The 22008-nt window shown below is 46.7% G+C and overlaps 2 protein-coding genes across 2 annotated transcripts in view; one reads left to right on the forward strand and one right to left on the reverse strand.

Annotated features, from left to right (window-relative positions):
* glb1l (galactosidase, beta 1-like) overlaps positions 1–5114 on the forward strand; it is an 81649-nt gene extending 76535 nt beyond the window's left edge. Inside the window, 4 exon segments of the mRNA XM_065019729.1 lie at positions 2138–2269; positions 3325–3507; positions 3509–3598; positions 3855–5114. Of these exon segments, the coding sequence (XP_064875801.1) occupies positions 2138–2269; positions 3325–3507; positions 3509–3598; positions 3855–4136 (687 nt within the window). The 3' untranslated portion in view covers positions 4137–5114.
* The window catches only part of ankzf1 (ankyrin repeat and zinc finger peptidyl tRNA hydrolase 1), a 51288-nt gene continuing 34267 nt past the window's right edge, over positions 4988–22008 (reverse strand). The window contains exons 9-15 of the mRNA XM_065018601.1: positions 21008–21247; positions 17395–17525; positions 14753–14793; positions 8278–8389; positions 7048–7215; positions 6879–6949; positions 4988–5819 (exon numbers count right to left, since the gene is read on the reverse strand). Coding sequence (XP_064874673.1) covers positions 5684–5819; positions 6879–6949; positions 7048–7215; positions 8278–8389; positions 14753–14793; positions 17395–17525; positions 21008–21247 — 899 coding nt within the window. The 3' untranslated portion in view covers positions 4988–5683. The remainder of the gene's footprint in view (positions 5820–6878; positions 6950–7047; positions 7216–8277; positions 8390–14752; positions 14794–17394; positions 17526–21007; positions 21248–22008) is intronic.

Consider the following 22008-nt stretch of genomic DNA (forward strand, 5'->3'; position numbering starts at 1 on the left):
CTTAATGGGGTAGGTGTCTGTCTGTCTGTCTGTCTTAATGGGGTAGGTGTCTGTCTGTCTGTCTGTGGGGTAGGTGTCTCTGTCTGTCTTAATGGGGGTAGGTGTCTGTCTGTCACACCACTAGTGCTGTCCTCGTCTGGTCATTCAGACGGTGCCTCTACTGGTGGTGGAAAACGCTGCTGACTATACTGAGCACATGCGTGTGTGCGCGAGCATGTTGATTTTGTCCATCCACACCAGATGGGATCAAGACACGCAGGTTGAAATATCAAAACGAACTCTGAACAAACTATATTAATTTGGGGACAGGATCTTTGTAGAATTTAATCCTCAGATAACAAGGGGAAGCCTAGTAAATTCCTAAAACATCTCTTCTTCAGTAGTCGTCGTCTTCTGTGGATTTTATCTGGCGGTTGGCAACCAACTTTAAGGTGCATTACCACCACCAACTGGACTGGAGTGTGGACTTCAGTTCATCTTTCAAAACACCCACGTGGGTATATGCTCCTAACAACCAATGAGATTGGAGAGGCGGGACTTGCAGCGCGTCTAAGAGAACCATGTTCTATTTCAGTGCCTGGCTGTGCAGACGCTCGGGAGCAGTTTGGATGAAATTATTAACATGTCTGTGTACATTTGATTTTGCAACGTGAGCGCCTGGTCAGAATGTCAGGCGCCGTTCCAGAATCTTACATAAGTATTCAATGTTGTAGAGGTTGTGTGATGGTCAGCATGTTGTAGAGAGGTTGTGTGATGGTCAGCATGTTGTAGAGAGGTTGTGTGATGGTCAGCATGTTGTAGAGGTTGTGTGATGGTCAGCATGTTGTAGAGAGGTTGTGTGATGGTCAGCATGTTGTAGAGAGGTTGTGTGATGGTCAGCATGTTGTAGAGGTTGTGTGATGGTCAGCATGTTGTAGAGGTTGTGTGATGGTCAGCATGTTGTAGAGGTTGTGTGATGGTCAACATGTTGTACAGAGGTTGTGTGATGGTCAGCATGTTGTACAGAGGTTGTGTGATGGTCAGCATGTTGTAGAGGTTGTGTGATGGTCAGCATGTTGTAGAGGTTGTGTGATGGTCAGCATGTTGTACAGAGGTTGTGTGATGGTCAGCATGTTGTAGAGAGGTTGTGTGATGGTCAGCATGTTGTAGAGAGGTTGTGTGATGGTCAGCATGTTGTAGAGAGGTTGTGTGATGGTCAGCATGTTGTAGAGAGGTTGTGTGATGGTCAGCATGTTGTAGAGGTTGTGTGATGGTCAACATGTTGTAGAGAGGTTGTGTGATGGTCAGCATGTTGTACAGAGGTTGTGTGATGGTCAGCATGTTGTAGAGAGGTTGTGTGATGGTCAGCATGTTGTAGAGGTTGTGTGATGGTCAGCATGTTGTAGAGAGGTTGTGTGATGGTCAACATGTTGTAGAGGTTGTGTGATGGTGTTGTAGAGGTTGTGTGATGGTCAGCATGTTGTACAGAGGTTGTGTGATGGTCAACATGTTGTAGAGAGGTTGTGTGATGGTCAGCATGTTGTAGAGAGGTTGTGTGATGGTCAACATGTTGTACAGAGGTTGTGTGATGGTTTTGTCCTGTCTGCATGTTGTAGAGGTTGTGTGATGGTTTTGTCCTGTCTGCATGTTGTAGAGGTTGTGTGATGGTGTTGTAGAGGTTGTGTGATGGTCAGCATGTTGTACAGAGGTTGTGTGATGGTCAGCATGTTGTAGAGGTTGTGTGATGGTGTTGTAGAGGTTGTGTGATGGTCAGCATGTTGTACAGAGGTTGTGTGATGGTCAGCATGTTGTAGAGAGGTTGTGTGATGGTCAGCATGTTGTACAGAGGTTGTGTGATGGTGTTGTAGAGGTTGTGTGATGGTCAGCATGTTGTACAGAGGTTGTGTGATGGTCAACATGTTGTACAGAGGTTGTGTGATGGTCAACATGTTGTACAGAGGTTGTGTGATGGTCAGCATGTTGTAGAGGTTGTGTGATGGTCAGCATGTTGTAGAGGTTGTGTGATGGTCAGCATGTTGTAGAGAGGTTGTGTGATGGTCAGGATGTTGTACAGAGGTTGTGTGATGGTCAGCATGTTGTAGAGAGGTTGTGTGATGGTCAGCATGTTGTACAGAGGTTGTGTCCTGCTCCTATACAGGTGTACCAGGGGCTGCTGGAGAGAGACACGACTCTGGTGATGAACGTAACAGGGAAACAGGGGGACCAGATTGATGTTCTAGTAGAGAACATGGGACGAGTCAACTTTGGCAGCAAGATCAACGACTTCAAGGCAAGTCTACTTCAACTTCAGTAGTAGACAGACACGTGTTTCATATCTTGATCTGAATAAAATAGAGGTTTTAGTAGTTCAAGATTTATGCAAGCGAGGTGCGTTGGTCCCATAAAGGATCCACACTCCAATATCAAAAGAGAAACAATTCAGTTATGAGTTTACAACAGGAATGTTCACGGAAGTATTCGTCAACTTTCGCTAGGAATGGATAGCCAAATCCCAGATCGGTTTGTGTTCTTGCCAAGCCAAACTTCTCGTGATAATGAGTAAAAAGGAGTTGGCATGATAGCACCAACAGTCTGGCACTCAGGCTAAGGAATGGACTTACAGTTGAACACCAACAGTCTGGCACTCAGGCTAAGGAATGGACTTACAGTTGAACACCAACAGTCTGGCACTCAGGCTAAGGAATTGACTTACAGTTGAGCACCAACAGTCTGGCACTCAGGCTAAGGAATTGATTTACAGTTGAGCACCAACAGTCTGGCACTCAGGCTAAGGAATTGAGTTCCTTCTTGGGGTTTACAGTCTGAGTACTGCACCCAGGGACAGGTCTGGGCGGGTGAACCTCAGGCTAAGGAATTGATTTACAGTTGAGTACCAACAGTCCTCTGGCAGGGTCCTCTTCATGGCTAAGGAACTTGATTTACAGTTGAGTACCAACAGTCTGGCACTCAGGCTAAGGAATTGATTTACAGTTGAGTACCAACAGTCTGGCACTCAGGCTAAGGAATTGATTTACAGTTGAACACCAAAAGTCTGGCACTCAGGCTAAGGAATTGATTTACAGTTGAGTACCAACAGTCTGGCACTCAGGCTAAGGAATTGATTTACAGTTGAACACCAATAGTCTGGCACTCAGGCTAAGGAATTGACTTACAGTTGAGCACCAACAGTCTGGCACTCAGGTTAAGGAATTGATTTACAGTTGAACACCAAAAGTCTGGCACTCAGGCTAAGGAATTGACTTACAGTTGAGCACCAACAGTCTGGCACTCAGGCTAAGGAATGGACTTACAGTTGATTTTGTCGGTCATGTCTGTGTTTTGCAGGGCCTGTTGAGTAACCTGATCCTTGGTAAAGATGTGCTGACAGATTGGCAGATCTACCGTCTGGACATTGATGGAGCCATCGCCTCCGGATGGCCCCAGTCAGGCCAGACAGACAGACATCACAGCTACCAGACAGACAGACATCCCAACCCAGTCAGAGGGCCCTCAGATGGGCCCGTCATTCTCACAGCTACAGGGCACCCTGCCTCCCAGACAGGACATCACAGCTGGCCACAGACAGGACACCTTTCTCCGGCTCAATGAATGGACCAAGGTGAGGACATAATCAATACTGAGTCTTTTTACCATCTGGCTCACTAAGTTTAGAAATACTAGTGACAGTACAGACATCAATATGGAGATCACAGCTACAGGAGACAGACAATGGCTCACAGCTACAGACAGAAGAACAAGAGTCAAACAGACGACATCACAGTTCACTATGAGTCACTTCTACAGACAGGGTCAAATCCTCCACTGAGACATCACAGCTACAGGCCCCTCTGCCAGACAGACTCCACTGCACCCAGGGACAGGTGTGGATCACGGGCTGAACTGGACAGGTACAGACAGACAGACAGACATCACAGACATGGACATCACAGCTACAGAGAGGTCCCCAGCAGACCCTCACAGCTACAGGCCACCAGACAGGGCCCCTACAGCTCAGCCCCACCCAGCCCAACAACATCACAGTCCTGGAGCTAGAGAGGGCCCCTTCTCACACCAGGGTCCTCTTCATGGACCGGCCCCAGCTCAACAGCACTGCTGGCATGACATCACAGCTACAGACTACAGACAGACAGACATGACATCACAGCTACAGGCCACAGACAGACAGACATGACATCACAGCTACAGGCCACAGACAGACAGACAGACATCACAGCTACAGACAGACAGACAGACATCACAGCTTCAGGCCACAGACAGACAGACATCACAGCTACAGGCCACAGACAGACAGACATGACATCACAGCTACAGACAGACAGACAGACATCACAGCTACAGGCCACAGACAGACAGACATGACATCACAGCTACAGGCAGACAGACATGACATCACAGCTACAGACAGACAGACATCACAGCTACAGACAGACATGACATCACAGCTACAGACAGACAGACATCACAGCTACAGACAGACAGACAGACATCACAGCTACAGACAGACAGACCTCAGAGAATCAGTTTCTTCATAGTTGACACACAGAGACGACAGACAGCCAATCAATCCCTCCGAATAAGTCTCTGTCCAACCATCTGCAGCATGAGCTAATACACTCCCATTGTCTATCAATCAATGTAGGAGTAGCATTTCCTGTATCAATTCACTTCAATCAATGTATGAGTAGCATTTCCTGTATCAATTCACTTCAATGTAGGAGTAGCATTTCCTGTATCAATTCACTTCAATGTATGAGTAGCATTTCCTGTATCAATTCACTTCAATCAATGTAGGAGTAGCATTTCCTGTATCAATTCACTTCAGCACTCGTTTCTACGGACTTCCGTCTATAACAAATGAATCCTCTGAGCCAGACTTTCAGTTTCTGTTCCTCGGTCTCTGCTACATCTGTTTAAAGGCAACTTCAGGTTTGGTTTTCTGTGTTGAGCTCACGCAGGTATGAGTAAATAGATGACAGTATTATGGTAATCATTGTTTTGACATGATTTAAATACATGAGTTGCTGTGCTTCTGTCAGATACTGTCGGTGTTTTGGCACGTTACTATTTCATAAAAACACTGTGTACATGAATAAAGAGTTTCATCATCACACGTACAGCTGAATTAATATGGTTTATTATTCCATTCCACACCAACAGTGATTTCATTTGACACCCGGTTCAGACCGGTTCAGCCTCCTTTCCTGAAACGATCAGCTCCATTTAAAAGGCAACCACCTTTCACGTTAAACGCTGCATGTTCAAGGCTCAAATGGGAAAATGACCTTTCAGATTTCCAACGGTGCTACAAGGCAGATCTTCTGAGTTAAACTGAATCGTAAACAAAGCCTGCTCGTCTCGGAGGCACCAGGTCCAGTTTTCATCTAAAGTTATCCATCTGGATTTTGGCCTATTTGATGGGATTAAATGCACAGAAATATAATGAATAGAACAGGAGTCCCCATTCGTATGTTCTATTAATTATATTTCTGTGCATTTTAATCCTATCAGATGGGCAACATCAAGATCACTGGGCCCTGCAGATTGACTGAGGTCTGGGGCTTGGTTCAGTTAGGTCTCTGGGTCTGCGTGCTCTGTCCCCATCAACCAATAGATTAGTAGGCCTGAGGCTTCTATAGGGAAGTGGCGACAGTATGGTAGGGTTGTGGCGGTAGCAACATGAAAGTCAGTTTCCTGCCCTGCTCCTGTTAGCCACATTAGCCTTGCGGTGCTCCTGGACACAGCGAGGGGTGCAGAAGCTGAAGTCTAGGTACTGAAACGGGACCTTTCCCACCAGGGACTCCCCACACTGCCAACACCGCCTGGTAGAGAGGAGAGAACATGGAGTTAGCTAGAAAAACACTAGACACTAGACTCCTAGATGATACTGTATATGACAGGACACTAGACTCCTAGAGGATACTGTATATGACAGGACACTAGACTCCTAGATGATACTGTATATGACAGGACAGGACTCCTAGACACACTGACAGGACACTAGACTCCTAGATGATACTGTATTCGACAGGACACTAGACTCCTAGATGATACTGTATATGACAGGACACTAGACTCCTAGATGATACTGTATATGACAGGACACTAGACTCCTAGATGATACTGTATATGACAGGACACTAGACTCCTAGATGATACTGTATACGACAGGACACTAGACTCCTAGATGATACTGTATACGACAGGACACTAGACTCCTAGATGATACTGTATATGACAGGACACTAGACTCCTAGAGGATACTGTATATGACAGGACACTAGACTCCTAGATGATACTGTATATGACAGGACACTAGACTCCTAGATGATACTGTATATGACAGGACACTAGACTCCTAGATGATACTGTATATGACAGGACACTAGACTCCTAGAGGATACTGTATATGACAGGACACTAGACTCCTAGATGATACTGTATATGACAGGACACTAGACTCCTAGATGATACTGTATATGACAGGACACTAGACTCCTAGATGATACTGTATATGACAGGACACTAGACTCCTAGATGATACTGTATATGACAGGACACTAGACTCCTAGATGATACTGTATACTAGATGATACTGTATGACAGGACACTAGACTCCTAGAGGATACTGTATATGACAGGACACTAGACTCCTAGAGGATACTGTATATGACAGGACACTAGACTCCTAGAGGATACTGTATATGACAGGACACTAGACTGAATAAATGTGTTTCCTCAATACAGAACACCATTTGCCTACAGTACAGGAACAGACTGTTCTGCTATTCATTGAGTACTGTGTCTTATTCATTTGTCTCCCATTGTGTTCAGTGAGTCAAAAGGAGAGGTGGTTTTGACTGAGGCCTTCGTACTGTTACCTGGTGTCTAAAATGTCTCCCCCTGTTGAGGCCTGATGCTCTGCCAACCTCTTCTCTGCAGCCTGTGCTCTCTGCGGGTGGAGATTTGACAGTCAAGTCGCTCGTTTTGAAACAAATTGAACAATTCATCTACTGCATAAAAAAAAAAAAAAAAAATCTGTTTTCAGACCTTCTCTCGATCGCTTAAGGAGGCAAATCTTTTCTTCTCCTCGGCCTCCGTCTCTAGTCTCTTCCTCTGTTCTTTCTGTTCTTTCTCCCTCGTTTTCTTGGCCGCTTTCTGAGCCCTTTTCTTCTCCGTCTTCTTGGACTCCAACTCGGCCGTCAGCGGACCAGGAACCTTGAGGTGATAGAGAGGGGACAGAGAGGTGATAGAGGGGATAGAGAGGGGATAGAGAGGTGATAGAGGTGATAGAGAGGTGATAGAGAGGGGATAGAGAGGTGATAGAGAGGGATAGAGAGGGGATAGAGAGGGGATAGAGAGGTGATAGAGAGGGATAGAGAGGTGATAGAGAGGGGATAGAGAGGGGATAGAGAGGGGATAGAGAGGTGATAGAGAGGGGATAGAGAGGTGAGGGGATAGAGAGGGGATAGAGGGGACAGAGGTGATAGAGAGGGATAGAGAGGTGTAGAGGGGATAGAGAGGGGATAGAGGGGATAGAGAGGTGATAGAGAGGGGATAGAGAGGTGATAGAGAGGTGATAGAGAGGTGATAGAGAGGTGATAGAGAGGGGATAGAGAGGGGATAGAGAGGGGATAGAGAGCGTTAAGACATCCCTGCAGTATCACAAAGGGCTCAAAAAAATGTCTACGTACATCTTTGGGAAAAATGAAACGCTCATAGTTATATTAACGTTTTTTTCGCGTCCTTGAAATGTGTCCTTGCTCATCATGCGAAATGGCCCACGTTACTTCTCTGCTAACTCCTAGACAACAGAATCAGCCATTGATTTATTCCGTTTGATTGACAGAAAGTGGACTCTGTCTGTTTAGGCCCAAACATACAAGTGGACAAGATTACACTTCACAGTTTTATCACAAAGTCCTCTCTCCTTAAAATGTCTAAGTACTGTACGTCTTTGGACAATTGACTGGTCGTTTGTTGAGCCTACGGTACATACCTAGACAAACAGCTCACCAGAGCCCACGGTACATACCTAGACAAACAGCTCACCAGAGCCCACGGTACATACCTAGACAAACAGCTCACCAGAGCCTACGGTACATAACCAAACAGCTCACCAGAGCCTACGGTACATAACCAAACAGCTCACCAGAGCCTACGGTACATAACCAAACAGCTCACCAGAGCCTACGGTACATAACCAAACAGCTCACCAGAGCCTACGGTACATAACCAAACAGCTCACCAGAGCCTACGGTACATAACCAAACAGCTCACCAGAGCCTTGCTGTAGTTGTATTTGTCAGGGTATTCAGCCATGTACTTCCTGAACACGTTCCTGGTGTCCTTGTCAGGAGCAACGATGTAGGGAGTCTGGCCGGTCAGATCTCTGTGGGCACAAATCAACAACGCCACATTTTCTCTCTGTCATAACATATAAACGTTATAATAACACATCAAATGTATGTGCTTTTCATTTAAAAATAAAATGTTTTACAACACACAGTCCCAGTCAAAAGTTTGGACACACCTACTCATTCAAGGGTTTTTCTTTATTTTTACTATTTTCTACATTGTAGAATAATAGTGAAGACATCAAAACTATGAAATAACACAATATGGAATCATGTAGTAACCAAAAAACTGTTAAACAAATCAAAATATATTTTTTATTTGAGATTCTTCAAAGTAGACACCCTTTGCCTTGATGACAGCTTTGCACACTCTTAGCATTCTCTCAACCAGCTTCATGAGGTAGTCACCTGGAATGCATTTCAATTAACATTTGTGCCTTGTTAAAAGTTAATGCGTTTGAGCCAATCAGTTGTGTTGTGTCAAGGTAGGGGTGGTATACAGAAGATAGCCCTATTTGGTAAAAGACCAAGTCCATATTATGGCAAGAACAGCTAAAATAAGCAAAGAGAAACGACAGTCCATCATTACTTTAAGACATGAAGGTCAGTCAATACTTTGTTTCAATACTATACTAGTTTCTTCAAGTGCAGTCGCAAAAATCATCAAGGGCTATGATGAAACTGGCTCTCATGAGGACCGCCACAGGAAAGGAAAACCCAGAGTCACCTCTTCTGCATGAGATAAGTTCACAGAGTTCAAGTAACAGACACATCTCAACAACTATTCAGATGAGACTGTGTGAATCAGACCTTCATGGTCAATCAAATTGCTGAAAAGAAACCACTACTAAAGCACACTAATAAGAAGAGACTTGCTTGGGCCAACAAACAAGAGCAATGGTCTGATGAGTCCAAATTTGTGATTTTTGGTTCCAACCGCCGTGTCTTTGTGAGACGCAGAGTAGGTGAACGGATGATCTCTGCATATGTGGTTCCCACCGTGAAGCATGGAGGTGGTGGTGCTTTGCTGGTGACATTCATTTAGAATTCAAGGCACGCTGAACCAGCATGGCTACCACAGGATTCTGTGGCGATACGCCATCCCATCTGATTTGCGCTTAGTGAGACTATCATCTCATCCAATTGAGATGGTTTGGGATGAGTTGGACCGCAGAGTGAAGGAAAAGCTGCCAACAAGTGCTCAGCATATGTGGGAACTCCTTCAAGACTGTTGGAAAATAATTCCAGGTGAAGCTGGTTGAGAGAATGCCAAGAGTGTGCAAAGCTGTCATCAAGGAAAAGGGTGGCTACTTTCAAGAATCTAAAATATATTGATTTGTTAAACACTTGTTTGGTTACTAAATGATTCTATGTGTGTTATTCATAGTTTTGATGTCTTCACTCATATTCTACAATGTAGAAAATAGTAAAAATAAACCTAGAATGAGCAGGTGTTCTAAAAGTTTTGACTGGTACTGTGTGATATATATATATATATATATATACACATACATACACATGGGGCTGTGCATTATCATGCTGAAACATGAGGTGATGGCGGTGGATGAATGGCACAACAAAGGGCCTCAGGATCTCGTCACGGTATCTCTGTGTATTCAAATTGCCATCGATAAAATGCAATTGTGTTTGTTGTCTGTAGCTTGTGCCTGCCCATACCATAACCCCACCATGGGGTCTGTTCACAACGTTGACATCAGTAAACCACTCACCCACACCTGGTCTGCGGTTGTGAGGCCGGTTGGTCGTACTGCCAAATGATCGAAAACGACTTTGGAGGCGGCTTATGGTAGAGAAATTAACATTAAATTCTCTGGCAACAGCTCTGGTGGACATTCCTGCAGTCAGCATGCCAATTGCACACTCCCTCAAAACTTGAGACATCTGTGGCATTGTGTTGTGTGACAAAACTGCACATTTTAGAGAGTGGCCTTTTATTGCCCCCAACACAAGGTGCACCTGTGTAATGATCATGCTGTTTAATCAGCTTCTTGATATGCCACACCTGTCAGGTGGATGGAAGAAATGCTCCCTAACAGGGAGGTAAACAACATTTTATAGAAATAAGATTTGGCTGTTGGAAAAAGAAATAGAGCTGCTGCACGGGAGCTTGGCCTTAATGAGTCGATGATAAGACGTTGGAAACAGCAGCGTGAGGAACTGACTCAGTGCAGAAAGACAACAAACCTTTCAGAGGGAAGAAAAGCAGATGGCCCAAAGTATTTGCAGCCACTCGACATCAGTGTAAATCGTGCATTTAAGGTGGCGCTCCTTGTTCAGTGGGAGGCTTGGATGACAAGTGGGGAGAAATCCTTCACTAAAACGGGCCGCAGGCGAAGAGCATCTTATGGTCAAGTCTGCCAGTGGGTCCTGACAGCATGGAGCATTGTCAAAAAATCCACTATCATCAACGGGTTTTGAAAGGCTGGACTGCTGCATGTTGAAGGGGCAGCATGAGCTCTACCAATGACTTTCTTGGTAGGCTACTGTTTTAATTTTTGTTACAAGCCGTGTTTCTTTAAAGCCTATTTATTTTTGTTACAAGCCGTGTTTCGTTTAAAGGCTATTTAGTTTTTGTTTCAATGCCGTGTGTAGGCACGTTAAAGCCTTATAGACATGTTTTGTTAGGCACCTGGCTTATAGACGTGTTTTGTATTTAAAGCCTATTTATGTTTTGTTACGGTAGGCACCTGGCATGTTTTAAAGCCATTTATTTTCAATGTTACCGGTAGGCACCTGGCTTATAGCCTATTTTTTTGTTACAGGCACCTGGCTTATAGACATGTTTAAAGCCTATTTATTTTTGTTACAACATGTTTCAATTAAAGCCTATTTATTTTGGCACCTGGCTTATAGAGCCTGTTTCATTTTTGTTACCAAGGCACCTGTTTAGACATGTTTCAAAGCCTAGGCATTTATTTTTGTTACAAGACATGTTTCAATGTACAAAGCCTATTTATAGACATGTTTCAATGCCGTAGGTTTGGTTTATAGACATGTTTCAATTTTGGCTTATAGACATGTTTCAATGTAAAGCCTATTTATTTTTGTTACAAGACATGTTTCAATGTAAAGCCTAGGCATTTTGGCTTATAGACATGTTTTTACCGGTAGGCGTTAAAGCCTGTAGGCATTTATAGACATGTTTCAATGTTACAAGCCGGTAGGCACCTGGCTTATAGACATGTTTATTTTGTTACAAGGCTGTGTAAAGTTAATTTGTTTCAATGTACCGGTAGGCACCTGGTTTATAGACATGTTTCAATGTACCGGTAGGCACCTGGCTTATAGACATGTTTCAATGTACCGGTAGGCACCTGGCTTATAGACATGTTTCAATGTACCGGTAGGCACCTGGCTTATAGACATGTTTCAATGTACCGGTAGGCACCTGGCTTATAGACATGTTTCAATGTACCGGTAGGCACCTGGCTTATAGACATGTTTCAATGTACCGGTAGGCACCTGGCTTATAGACATGTTTCAATGTACCGGTAGGCACCTGGCTTATAGACATGTTTCAATGTACCGGTAGGCACCTGGCTTATAGACATGTTTCAATGTACCGGTAGGCACCTGGCTTATAGACATGTTTCAATGTACCGGTAGGCACCTGGCTTATAGACATGTTTCAATGTACCGGTAGGCACCTGGCTTATAGACATGTTTCAATGTACCGGTAGGCACCTGGCTTATAGACATGTTTCAATGTACCGGTAGGCACCTGGCTTATAGACATGTTTCAATGTACCGGTAGGCACCTGGCTTATAGACATGTTTCAATGTACCGGTAGGCACCTGGCTTATAGACATGTTTCAATGTACCGGTAGGCACCTGGCTTATAGACATGTTTCAATGTACCGGTAGGCACCTGGCTTATAGACATGTTTCAATGTACCGGTAGGCACCTGGCTTATAGACATGTTTCAATGTAGCGGTAGGCACCTGGCTTATAGACATGTTTCAATGTACCGGTAGGCACCTGGCTTATAGACATGTTTCAATGTACCGGTAGGCACCTGGCTTATAGACATGTTTCAATGTACCGGTAGGCACCTGGCTTATAGACATGTTTCAATGTACCGGTAGGCACCTGGCTTATAGACATGTTTCAATGTACCGGTAGGCACCTGGTTTATAGACATGTTTCAATGTACGGTAGGCACCTGGCTTATAGACATGTTTCAATGTACCGGTAGGCACCTGGCTTATAGACATGTTTCAATGTACCGGTAGGCACCTGGCTTATAGACATGTTTCAATGTACCGGTAGGCACCTGGCTTATAGACATGTTTCAATGTACCGGTAGGCACCTGGCTTATAGACATGTTTCAATGTACCGGTAGGCACCTGGCTTATAGACATGTTTCAATGTACCGGTAGGCACCTGGCTTATAGACATGTTTCAATGTACCGGTAGGCACCTGGCTTATAGACATGTTTCAATGTACCGGTAGGCACCTGGCTTATAGACATGTTTCAATGTGCCGGTAGGCACCTGGCTTATAGACATGTTTCAATGTACCGGTAGGCACCTGGCTTATAGACATGTTTCAATGTACCGGTAGGCACCTGGCTTATAGACATGTTTCAATGTACCGGTAGGCACCTGGCTTATAGACATGTTTCAATGTACCGGTAGGCACCTGGCTTATAGACATGTTTCAATGTACCGGTAGGCACCTGGCTTATAGACATGTTTCAATGTACAATGGTAGGCACCTGGCTTATAGACATGTTTCAATGTACCGGTAGGCACCTGGCTTATAGACATGTTTCAATGTACCGGTAGGCACCTGGCTTATAGACATGTTTCAATGTACCGGTAGGCACCTGGCTTATAGACATGTTTCAATGTACCGGTAGGCACCTGGCTTATAGACATGTTTCAATGTACCGGTAGGCACCTGGCTTATAGACATGTTTCAATGTACCGGTAGGCACCTGGCTTATAGACATGTTTCAATGTACCGGTAGGCACCTGGCTTATAGACATGTTTCAATGTACCGGTAGGCACCTGGCTTATAGACATGTTTCAATGTACCGGTAGGCACCTGGTTTATAGACATGTTTCAATGTACCGGTAGGCACCTGGCTTATAGACATGTTTCAATGTACCGGTAGGCACCTGGCTTATAGACATGTTTCAATGTACCGGTAGGCACCTGGTTTATAGACATGTTTCAATGTACCGGTAGGCACCTGGTTTATAGACATGTTTCAAATGTACCGGTAGGCACCTGGCTTATAGACATGTTTCAATGTACCGGTAGGCACCTGGCTTATAGACATGTTTCAATGTACCGGTAGGCACCTGGCTTATAGACATGTTTCAATGTACCGGTAGGCACCTGGCTTATAGACATGTTTCAATGTACCGGTAGGCACCTGGCTTATAGACATGTTTCAATGTACCGGTAGGCACCTGGCTTATAGACATGTTTCAATGTACCTGTAGGCACCTGGCTTATAGACATGTTTCAATGTACCGGTAGGCACCTGGCTTATAGACATGTTTCAATGTACCGGTAGGCACCTGGCTTATAGACATGTTTCAATGTACCTGTAGGCACCTGGCTTATAGACATGTTTCAATGTACCTGTAGGCACCTGGCTTATAGACATGTTTCAATGTACCGGTAGGCACCTGGCTTATAGACATGTTTCAATGTACCGGTAGGCACCTGGCTTATAGACATGTTTCAATGTACCGGTAGGCACCTGGCTTATAGACATGTTTCAATGTACCGGTAGGCACCTGGTTTATAGACATGTTTCAATGTACCGGTAGGCACCTGGTTTATAGACATGTTTCAATGTACCGGTAGGCACCTGGCTTATAGACATGTTTCAATGTAGGCACCTGGTAGGCACCTGGCTTATAGACATGTTTCAATGTACCGGTAGGCACCTGGCTTATAGACATGTTTCAATGTACCGGTAGCACCTGGCTTATAGACATGTTTCAATGTACCGGTAGGCACCTGGCTTATAGACATGTTTCAATGTACCGGTAGGCACCTGGCTTATAGACATGTTTCAATGTACCTGTAGGCACCTGGCTTATAGACATGTTTCAATGTACCGGTAGGCACCTGGCTTATAGACATGTTTCAATGTACCGGTAGGCACCTGGCTTATAGACATGTTTCAATGTACCGGTAGGCACCTGGTTTATAGACATGTTTCAATGTACCGGTAGGCACCTGGTTTATAGACATGTTTCAATGTACCGGTAGGCACCTGGCTTATAGACATGTGCGGCTTATTTATGTACAAAATACATATTTTTGAATAATTCAGTGGGTGCGGTTTATATTCAGGTGCGCTTAATAGTACAGCAATTACGGTAATATCAACATATGTTTGGTTCATACCTGCATGCCGGGTCGCTGCCTGCATCCATCAGCAGCTGGACCTGGCTTTAGACATGTTTCAACGTGAAGCAGAGTAGGCACCTGGAGTTATAGACATGTTTCAATGGACTAGTGGACTCTGGGCTTATAGACATGTTTCAATGGGCTGGTTGAGTTGGACTAGTGGACTCTGGCCTGCAGGGGCCTGGGAAGAGCAGCTCTCCTCCACCTCTCCCTGATTCTTCTCTCCCTCTTGCTTTGCATCCTGGTCCTCCCTCTGTCCATCCTGGTCTCCCTGGTCCTCTCTCTGTCCATCCTGGTCTCCCTGGTCCTCTCTCTGTCCATCCTGGTCTCCCTGGTCCTCTCTCTGTCCATCCTGGTCTTCTCTCTGTCCATCCTTTCCTACCGGCAGGGGCACCTCTCTCTGTCCATCCTGGTCCTATAGACATGTCCATCCTGGTAGGCACCTGGCTTATAGACCATGTTTCCTCACTGGTAACAGTCTGATGAGACATGTTTCAATCTCCAGTCTTACAGGCGGTTATAGAGCATGTTTCAATGTCCCAGGACTCACCAGGCTTCTAGACATGTTTCAAAGATGCTGTCGTATACAACAAACACAGACAGGCAGACAAAAAGGGCAGGCAGACTTACAGGCATGTTTCATGACCGGTAGGCACCAGGCAGACAGACCAATGCCTACAGGCAGACTGGCTTACAGGCAGACAGACCGGCCTACAGACAGGCACCGGCCTACAGCAGACAGGTTTCAATGCCTACAGGCAGGCAGACCGGCCTACTGGCGGCCTATAGACATGTTTCAATGGCAGAGGCACCTGGCTTACAGACATGTTTCAATGTACAGGCAGGCAGACCTACAGGCAGACAGGCAGGCAGACCTACAGACAGGCAGACAAAAAGGGCAGACCGGCCTACAGGCATGTTTCAATGACCGTAGGCCACAGGCTTATAGACATGTTTCAAGGCAGGCAGCACCGGCTTACAGACATGTTTCAATGCCTACAGGTAGGCACCTGGCCTAGACAGGCAGGCACCGGCCTACAGGCAGACAGACCGGCCTACAGGCAGACAGCTTATAGACATGTTTCAAGGCAGGCAGACCTGGCTTATAGACATGTTTCAACAGGCAGACAGACCTGGCCTACAGACATGGCAATGACCGGCCTACAGGCAGGCAGAGACAGGCAATGACAGGCAGGCAGACCTATAGACAGGCAGGCAGACCTAGGCAGACAGGCAGACATGGGCAATGCCTACAGGCAGGCACCTGGCTTATAGACATGTTTCAATGGCCTACAGGCAGGCAGACCTGGCCTATAGACATGACAACCTCTGCCTACAGGCAGACAGACATGCCTACAGGCAGGCAGACCTACAGGCACCTGCAGCCTACAGGCATGTTTCAACCTACAGGCAGGCACCAGCTTATAGGCAGTTTCAGATGGCCTACAGGCAGGCACCTGGCTTACAGGCAGACAGATGGCCTAGGCACCTGGCTTACAGACATGCCTCACAGGCAGACAGAGGCACCTACAGGCAGACAGACCGGCCTACAGGCAGACAGCACCTGGCTTACAGACAGGCAGATGGCAGACAGACAGAGGCAGGCAGGCCTACAGGCAGACAATGCCTACAGGCAGCACCTACAGGCAGACAGGCAGGCAGACCTACAGGCAGGCAGACCGGCCTACAGGCAGACAAGACCGGCCTACAGAGGCACCTGAGGCAGGCTTATAGACATACAGGTTTCAGATGCCTACAGGCAGGCACCTGGCTTACAGGCATGACAATGACGGCCTACAGGCAGACAGGCCTACAGGCTTATAGACATGTTTCAATGACAGCCTACAGGCAGGCAGACCGGCCTACAGGCAGACAGACCTGCCTACAGGCAGGCAGACCGGCCAACAGGCAGGCAGAGGCACCAGGCAGACATGTTTCAAGGCAGACAGGCACCTGGCCTACAGACATGACAACCGGCCTACAGGCAGACAGGCAGGCAGACCTACAGGCAGACATGTTTCAATGGCCGGGCAGGCACCTACACAGGCATAGACATGTTTTTACAGACAGGCAAGGCAGCCTACAGCCTACAGGCAGACCGGCCTACAGGCAGGCAGACCTACAGGCAGACCGGCCTACAGGCAGACAGACCGGCCTACAGACAGGCAGACCGGCCTACAGGCAGGCAGACCTACAGGCAGACAGGCAGGCAGACCTACAGACAGGCAGGCAGACCTACAGAGGCAGACAAAAAGGGCAGACCGGCCTACAGGCAGGCAGACCGGCCTACAGGCAGACAGACCGGCCTACAGGCAGACAGACCGGCCTACAGGCAGACAGACCGGCCTACAGGCAGACAGACCGGCCTACAGGCAGGCAGACCTACAGGCAGGCAGACAGACCTGGCGGCCTACAGGCATGTTTCAGATGCCTACAGGCAGACAGCAGGCACCTACAGGCAGACAGACATGTTTCAATGTACAGGCAGGCACCGGCCTACAGGCAGACAGACATGTTTCAGGCAGACCGGCAGACAGACAGACCGGCCTACAGGCAGACAGACAGACCGGCCTACAGGCAGACAGACAGACCAACCGACCGGCAGGCTGGCAGACCGACAGGCAGAGTTAGGTTATGACCTCACCCTCTTCATGTTGTATCCTCGTCTTCCCCTTGGGTTTCCTCCTCCCCTGGTTTTTCTCTCCTCCTCTCTCCTGGTTACTGTCTTCAGGAGCAGCAGGAGACCCCACAGCTTCCCTGTTACTTAGACCTGAACACAGAAAAAAATGGTTTTGTAGCTTTTCGAAGATTATCAGGTGATAGAATTTCTACAACAGGACCTTCTATGAATTAAACTGAGATATCCTAAACATCACCCTATTCCCTATAGGCCCTAAACAGGCATCCTAAACATCACCCTATTCCCTATAGGCCCTAAACAGGCATCCTAAACATCACCGTATTCCCTATAGGCCCTAAACAGGCATCCTAAACATCACCCTATTCCCTATGGCCCTAAACAGGCATTAAGACATGTATTCCCTATGGCCCTAAACAGGCATCCTAAACATCACCCTATTCCCTATAGGCCCTACAGGCACAGGCATCCTAAACATAAACAGGCACATTCCCTATAGGCCCTAAACAGGCACAAAAACATCATTTTATTCCCAGTAGGCCCTAAACAGGCATCCTAAACATCACCCTATTCCCTATAGGCCCTAAACAGGCATCCTAAACATCACCCTATTCCCTATAGGCCCTAAACAGGCATCATAAACTATCAGGCCCTAAACAGGCATCCTAAACATCCTTCCCTATAGGCCCTAAACAGGCATCCTAAACATCACCCTATTCCCTTAGGCCCTAAACAGGCATCCTAAACATCACCCTATTCCCTTGGCCCTAAACAGGCATCCTAAACATCACCCTATTCCCTATAGGCCCTAAACAGGCATCCTAAACATCACCCTATTCCCTCTAGGCCCTATCCAGGCATCCTAAACATCACCCTGGTTCCCTATAGGCCCTAAACAGGCATCCTAAACATCACCCTATTCCCTCTAGGCCCTAAACAGGCTCCTAAACATCATCCTCTTTCCATCCTGGTCATTTACCTCTATCCATCCTTAGGCCCTAAACAGGCATCCTAAACATCACCCTATTCCATCCTGGTCCCTCTAAACAGGCATCCTAAACATCACCCTATTCCCTCTCCAGGCCCTAAACAGGCATCCTAAACATCACCCTAGGCCAGTCTAAACAGGCCTAAGGCCCTAAACAGGCATCCTAAACATCACCCTATTCCCTACAGGCCCTAAACAGGCAGGCAGTCCCAAACATCAGGCCCCTAAACAGCAGAACATCACCCTATTCCCTAAACCCTAAACAGGCAGACAAAACATCAGGCAGACCTACAGGCCCAGACAGGCCTACATAAACAGACCCTACAGGCAGACAGACCCTAAACAGGCACAGACCGGCCTAAAGATCACCTATTCCCTATAGGCCCTAAACAGGCAGACAAACATCAGACCTATTCCCTACAGGCAAACAGGCGGCCTACACATCACCCTATTCCCGGCCTAAACAGGCAGACCTAAACAGGCAGACAGACCTACAGGCCCTAAACAGGCAGACTAAACATCACCGGCCTACAGGCAGGCAGAATTAAACAGGCATCAGGCTAAACATCACCCTATTCCCTATAGGCCCTAAACAGGCATCCTAAACATCACCCTATTCCCTATAGGCCCTAAACAGGCATCCTAAACAGGCACCCTATTCCCATAGGCCCTAAACAGGCATCCTAAACAGACCTACAGGCATCCTAAACCTATAGGCCCTAAACAGGCACATCACCCTATTCCCTATAGGCCCTAAACAGGCATCCTAAACATCACCCCTATTCCCTACAGGCCCAAACAGGCATCCTAAACATCACCCTATTCCCTATAGGCCCTAAACAGGCATCCTAAACATCACCCTATTCCCTATAGGCCCTAAACAGGCAGACTAAACAGACCGGCCTACAGGCAGGCAAACAGGCATCAGGCAAACATCACCCTACAGGCCAGAGGCCCTAAACAGGCTAAACATCACCCTATTCCCTACAGGCCCAGACAGGCGGCCTAAACAGGCAGGCAGACCTACAGGCCCAGGCAGGCAGACCTAAGGCATCACCCTATTCCCTACAGGCCCTAAACAGGCATCCTAAACAGGCACCCTATTCCCTACAGGCCCTAAACAGGCATCCTAAGGCATCACCCTATTCCCTACAGGCAAACAGGCATCCTAAGGCATCACCCTATTCCCTACAGGCAGGCTAAACAGGCATCCTAAACATCAGACCTATTCCCTATAGGCCCTAAACAGGCAGACTAAACATCACCCTACAGGCCAGACCCCTATAGGCCCTAAACAGGCATCCTAAACATCACCCTATTCCCTATAGGCCCTAAACAGGCAGACCTAAACATCAGACAGACCTATAGGCCCTAAACAGGCAGACTAAACATCACCCTATTCCCATAGGCCCTAAACAGGCAGACCACGACCCGGCAGGCTGGCTAAACAGACAGGCACCCTATTATGACCCTAAACAGGCTCTTCATGTTCACCCTCTTCCCTTGGGTTTCCTAAACAGGCATCCCCTAAACATCTCCTCCTATTCCCTATAGGCCCTGTCTAAACAGGGCAGCAAACATCACCCTTCCCTGTAGGCCCTGGTCAGACCTGAACACAGAAAAAAATCACCCTTTTGTAGCTTTTAAACATTATCAGGTGATAAATTTCACCCTATTCCCTATAGGAATTAAACAGGCATCCTAAACATCACCCTATTCCCTATAGGCCCTAAACAGGCATCCTAAACATCACCCTATTCCCTATAGGCCCTAAACAGGCATCCTAAACATCACCCTATTCCCTATAGGCCCTAAACAGGCATCCTAAACATCACCCTATTCCCTATAGGCCCTGGTCAGAATTAAACAGGCATCCTAAACATCTCCCTATAGGCCCTGGTCAGAATTAAACAGGCATCCTAAACATCACCCTATTCCCTATAGGCCCTAAACAGGCATCCTAAACATCACCCTATTCCCTATAGGCCCTAAACAGGCATCCTAAACATCACCCTATTCCCTATAGGCCCTAAACAGGCATCCTAAACATCACCCTATTCCCTATAGGCCCTAAACAGGCATCCTAAACATCACCCTATTCCCTATAGGCCCTAAACAGGCATCCTAAACATCACCCTATTCCCTATAGGCCCTAAACAGGCATCCTAAAACATCACCCTATTCCCTATAGGCCCTAAACAGGCATCCTAAACATCACCCTATTCCCTATAGGCCCTAAACAGGCATCCTAAACATCACCCTATTCCCTATAGGCCCTAAACAGGCATCCTAAACATCACCCTATTCCCTATAGGCCCTAAACAGGCATCCTAAACATCACCCTATTCCCTATAGGCCCTAAACAGGCATCCTAAACATCACCCTATTCCCTATAGGCCCTAAACAGGCATCCTAAACATCACCCTATTCCCTATAGGCCCTAAACAGGCATCCTAAACATCACCCTATTCCCTATAAGCCCTAAACAGGCATCCTAAACATCACCCTATTCCCTATAGGCCCTAAACAGGCATCCTAAACATCACCCTATTCCCTATAGGCCCTGGTCAGAAGTAGGGCACATTACAGCATACAGTAACTAACTCTACAGACCCGTCTCCCTCACCTCTGTCCTCTGTCCTGCGCCTCCTCTTCTTCCTCCTGGCAGGGTAGATCTCATGTTCCCGGAGGTCCAGAGTTCCCAGAGTCACCTCCACCGTCTCCAGCTCCTCTCCTGAACTCTCCTCCTCCTCCACTAGGGGTGCTGTTGTCTCCTGGGAAGGTTCTGGCTGAGCCACAGGTGTACGTGCCTTCTTCCACACTTTGTTAGAGGGACTCAGGATGTCGGAGATGTCAGTGTCTTTACCTGCGGTTTGGGATAGATTAGTAAATTAACACTTTGTCAGCCTCTCTCAGAATGGAAGCTCAGGAATGTCCATAAGTCCATTCGGACAGTATTCAGACCCAGATTCACTTTGCCCACATTTCCTTACGGCCTTATTCTAAAATGGATGAAATCGTTTTTTTCCTCATCGATCTACACACAAAACCCCATAATGATAAAGCAAAAAACAGGTTTTTAGAATTTGTTGCAAATGTGTTAAAAATAAAAACTGAAATATGACATTTACAGGGATAAAGTTCAGACCATTTACTCAGTACTTTGTTGAAGCACCTTTGGCAGCGATTACAGCCTTGTGTCTTCTTGGGTTTGATGTTACAAGCTTGGCACACCTGTATTTGGGGAGTTTCTCCCATTCTTCTCTGCAGATCCTCTCAAGCTCTGTCAGGTTGGATGGGGAGTGTTGCTGCACAGCTATTTTCAGGTCTCTACAGAGACTCACTCAATGACTCAATGACATTCAGAGACTTGTCCCGAAGCCTCTCCTGCATTGTCTTGGCTGTGTGCTTAGGGTTGTTGTCCTGTTGGAAGGTGAACCTTCGCCCCATTCTGAGGTCCTGAGCTCTCTGGAGCAGGTTTTCATTAAGGATCTCACTGTACTTTGCTCCGTTCATCTTTGGCTCAATCCAGACTAGTCTCCCAGTCCCTGCCGCTAAAAAACATCTCCACAGCATGATGCTGCCACCACCATGCTTCACCGTAGGGATGGTGCCAGGTTTCCTCCA

The sequence above is a fragment of the Oncorhynchus nerka genome, linkage group LG1, assembly GCF_034236695.1.
Source record: "Oncorhynchus nerka isolate Pitt River linkage group LG1, Oner_Uvic_2.0, whole genome shotgun sequence".
Lineage (NCBI taxonomy): Eukaryota > Metazoa > Chordata > Actinopteri > Salmoniformes > Salmonidae > Oncorhynchus > Oncorhynchus nerka.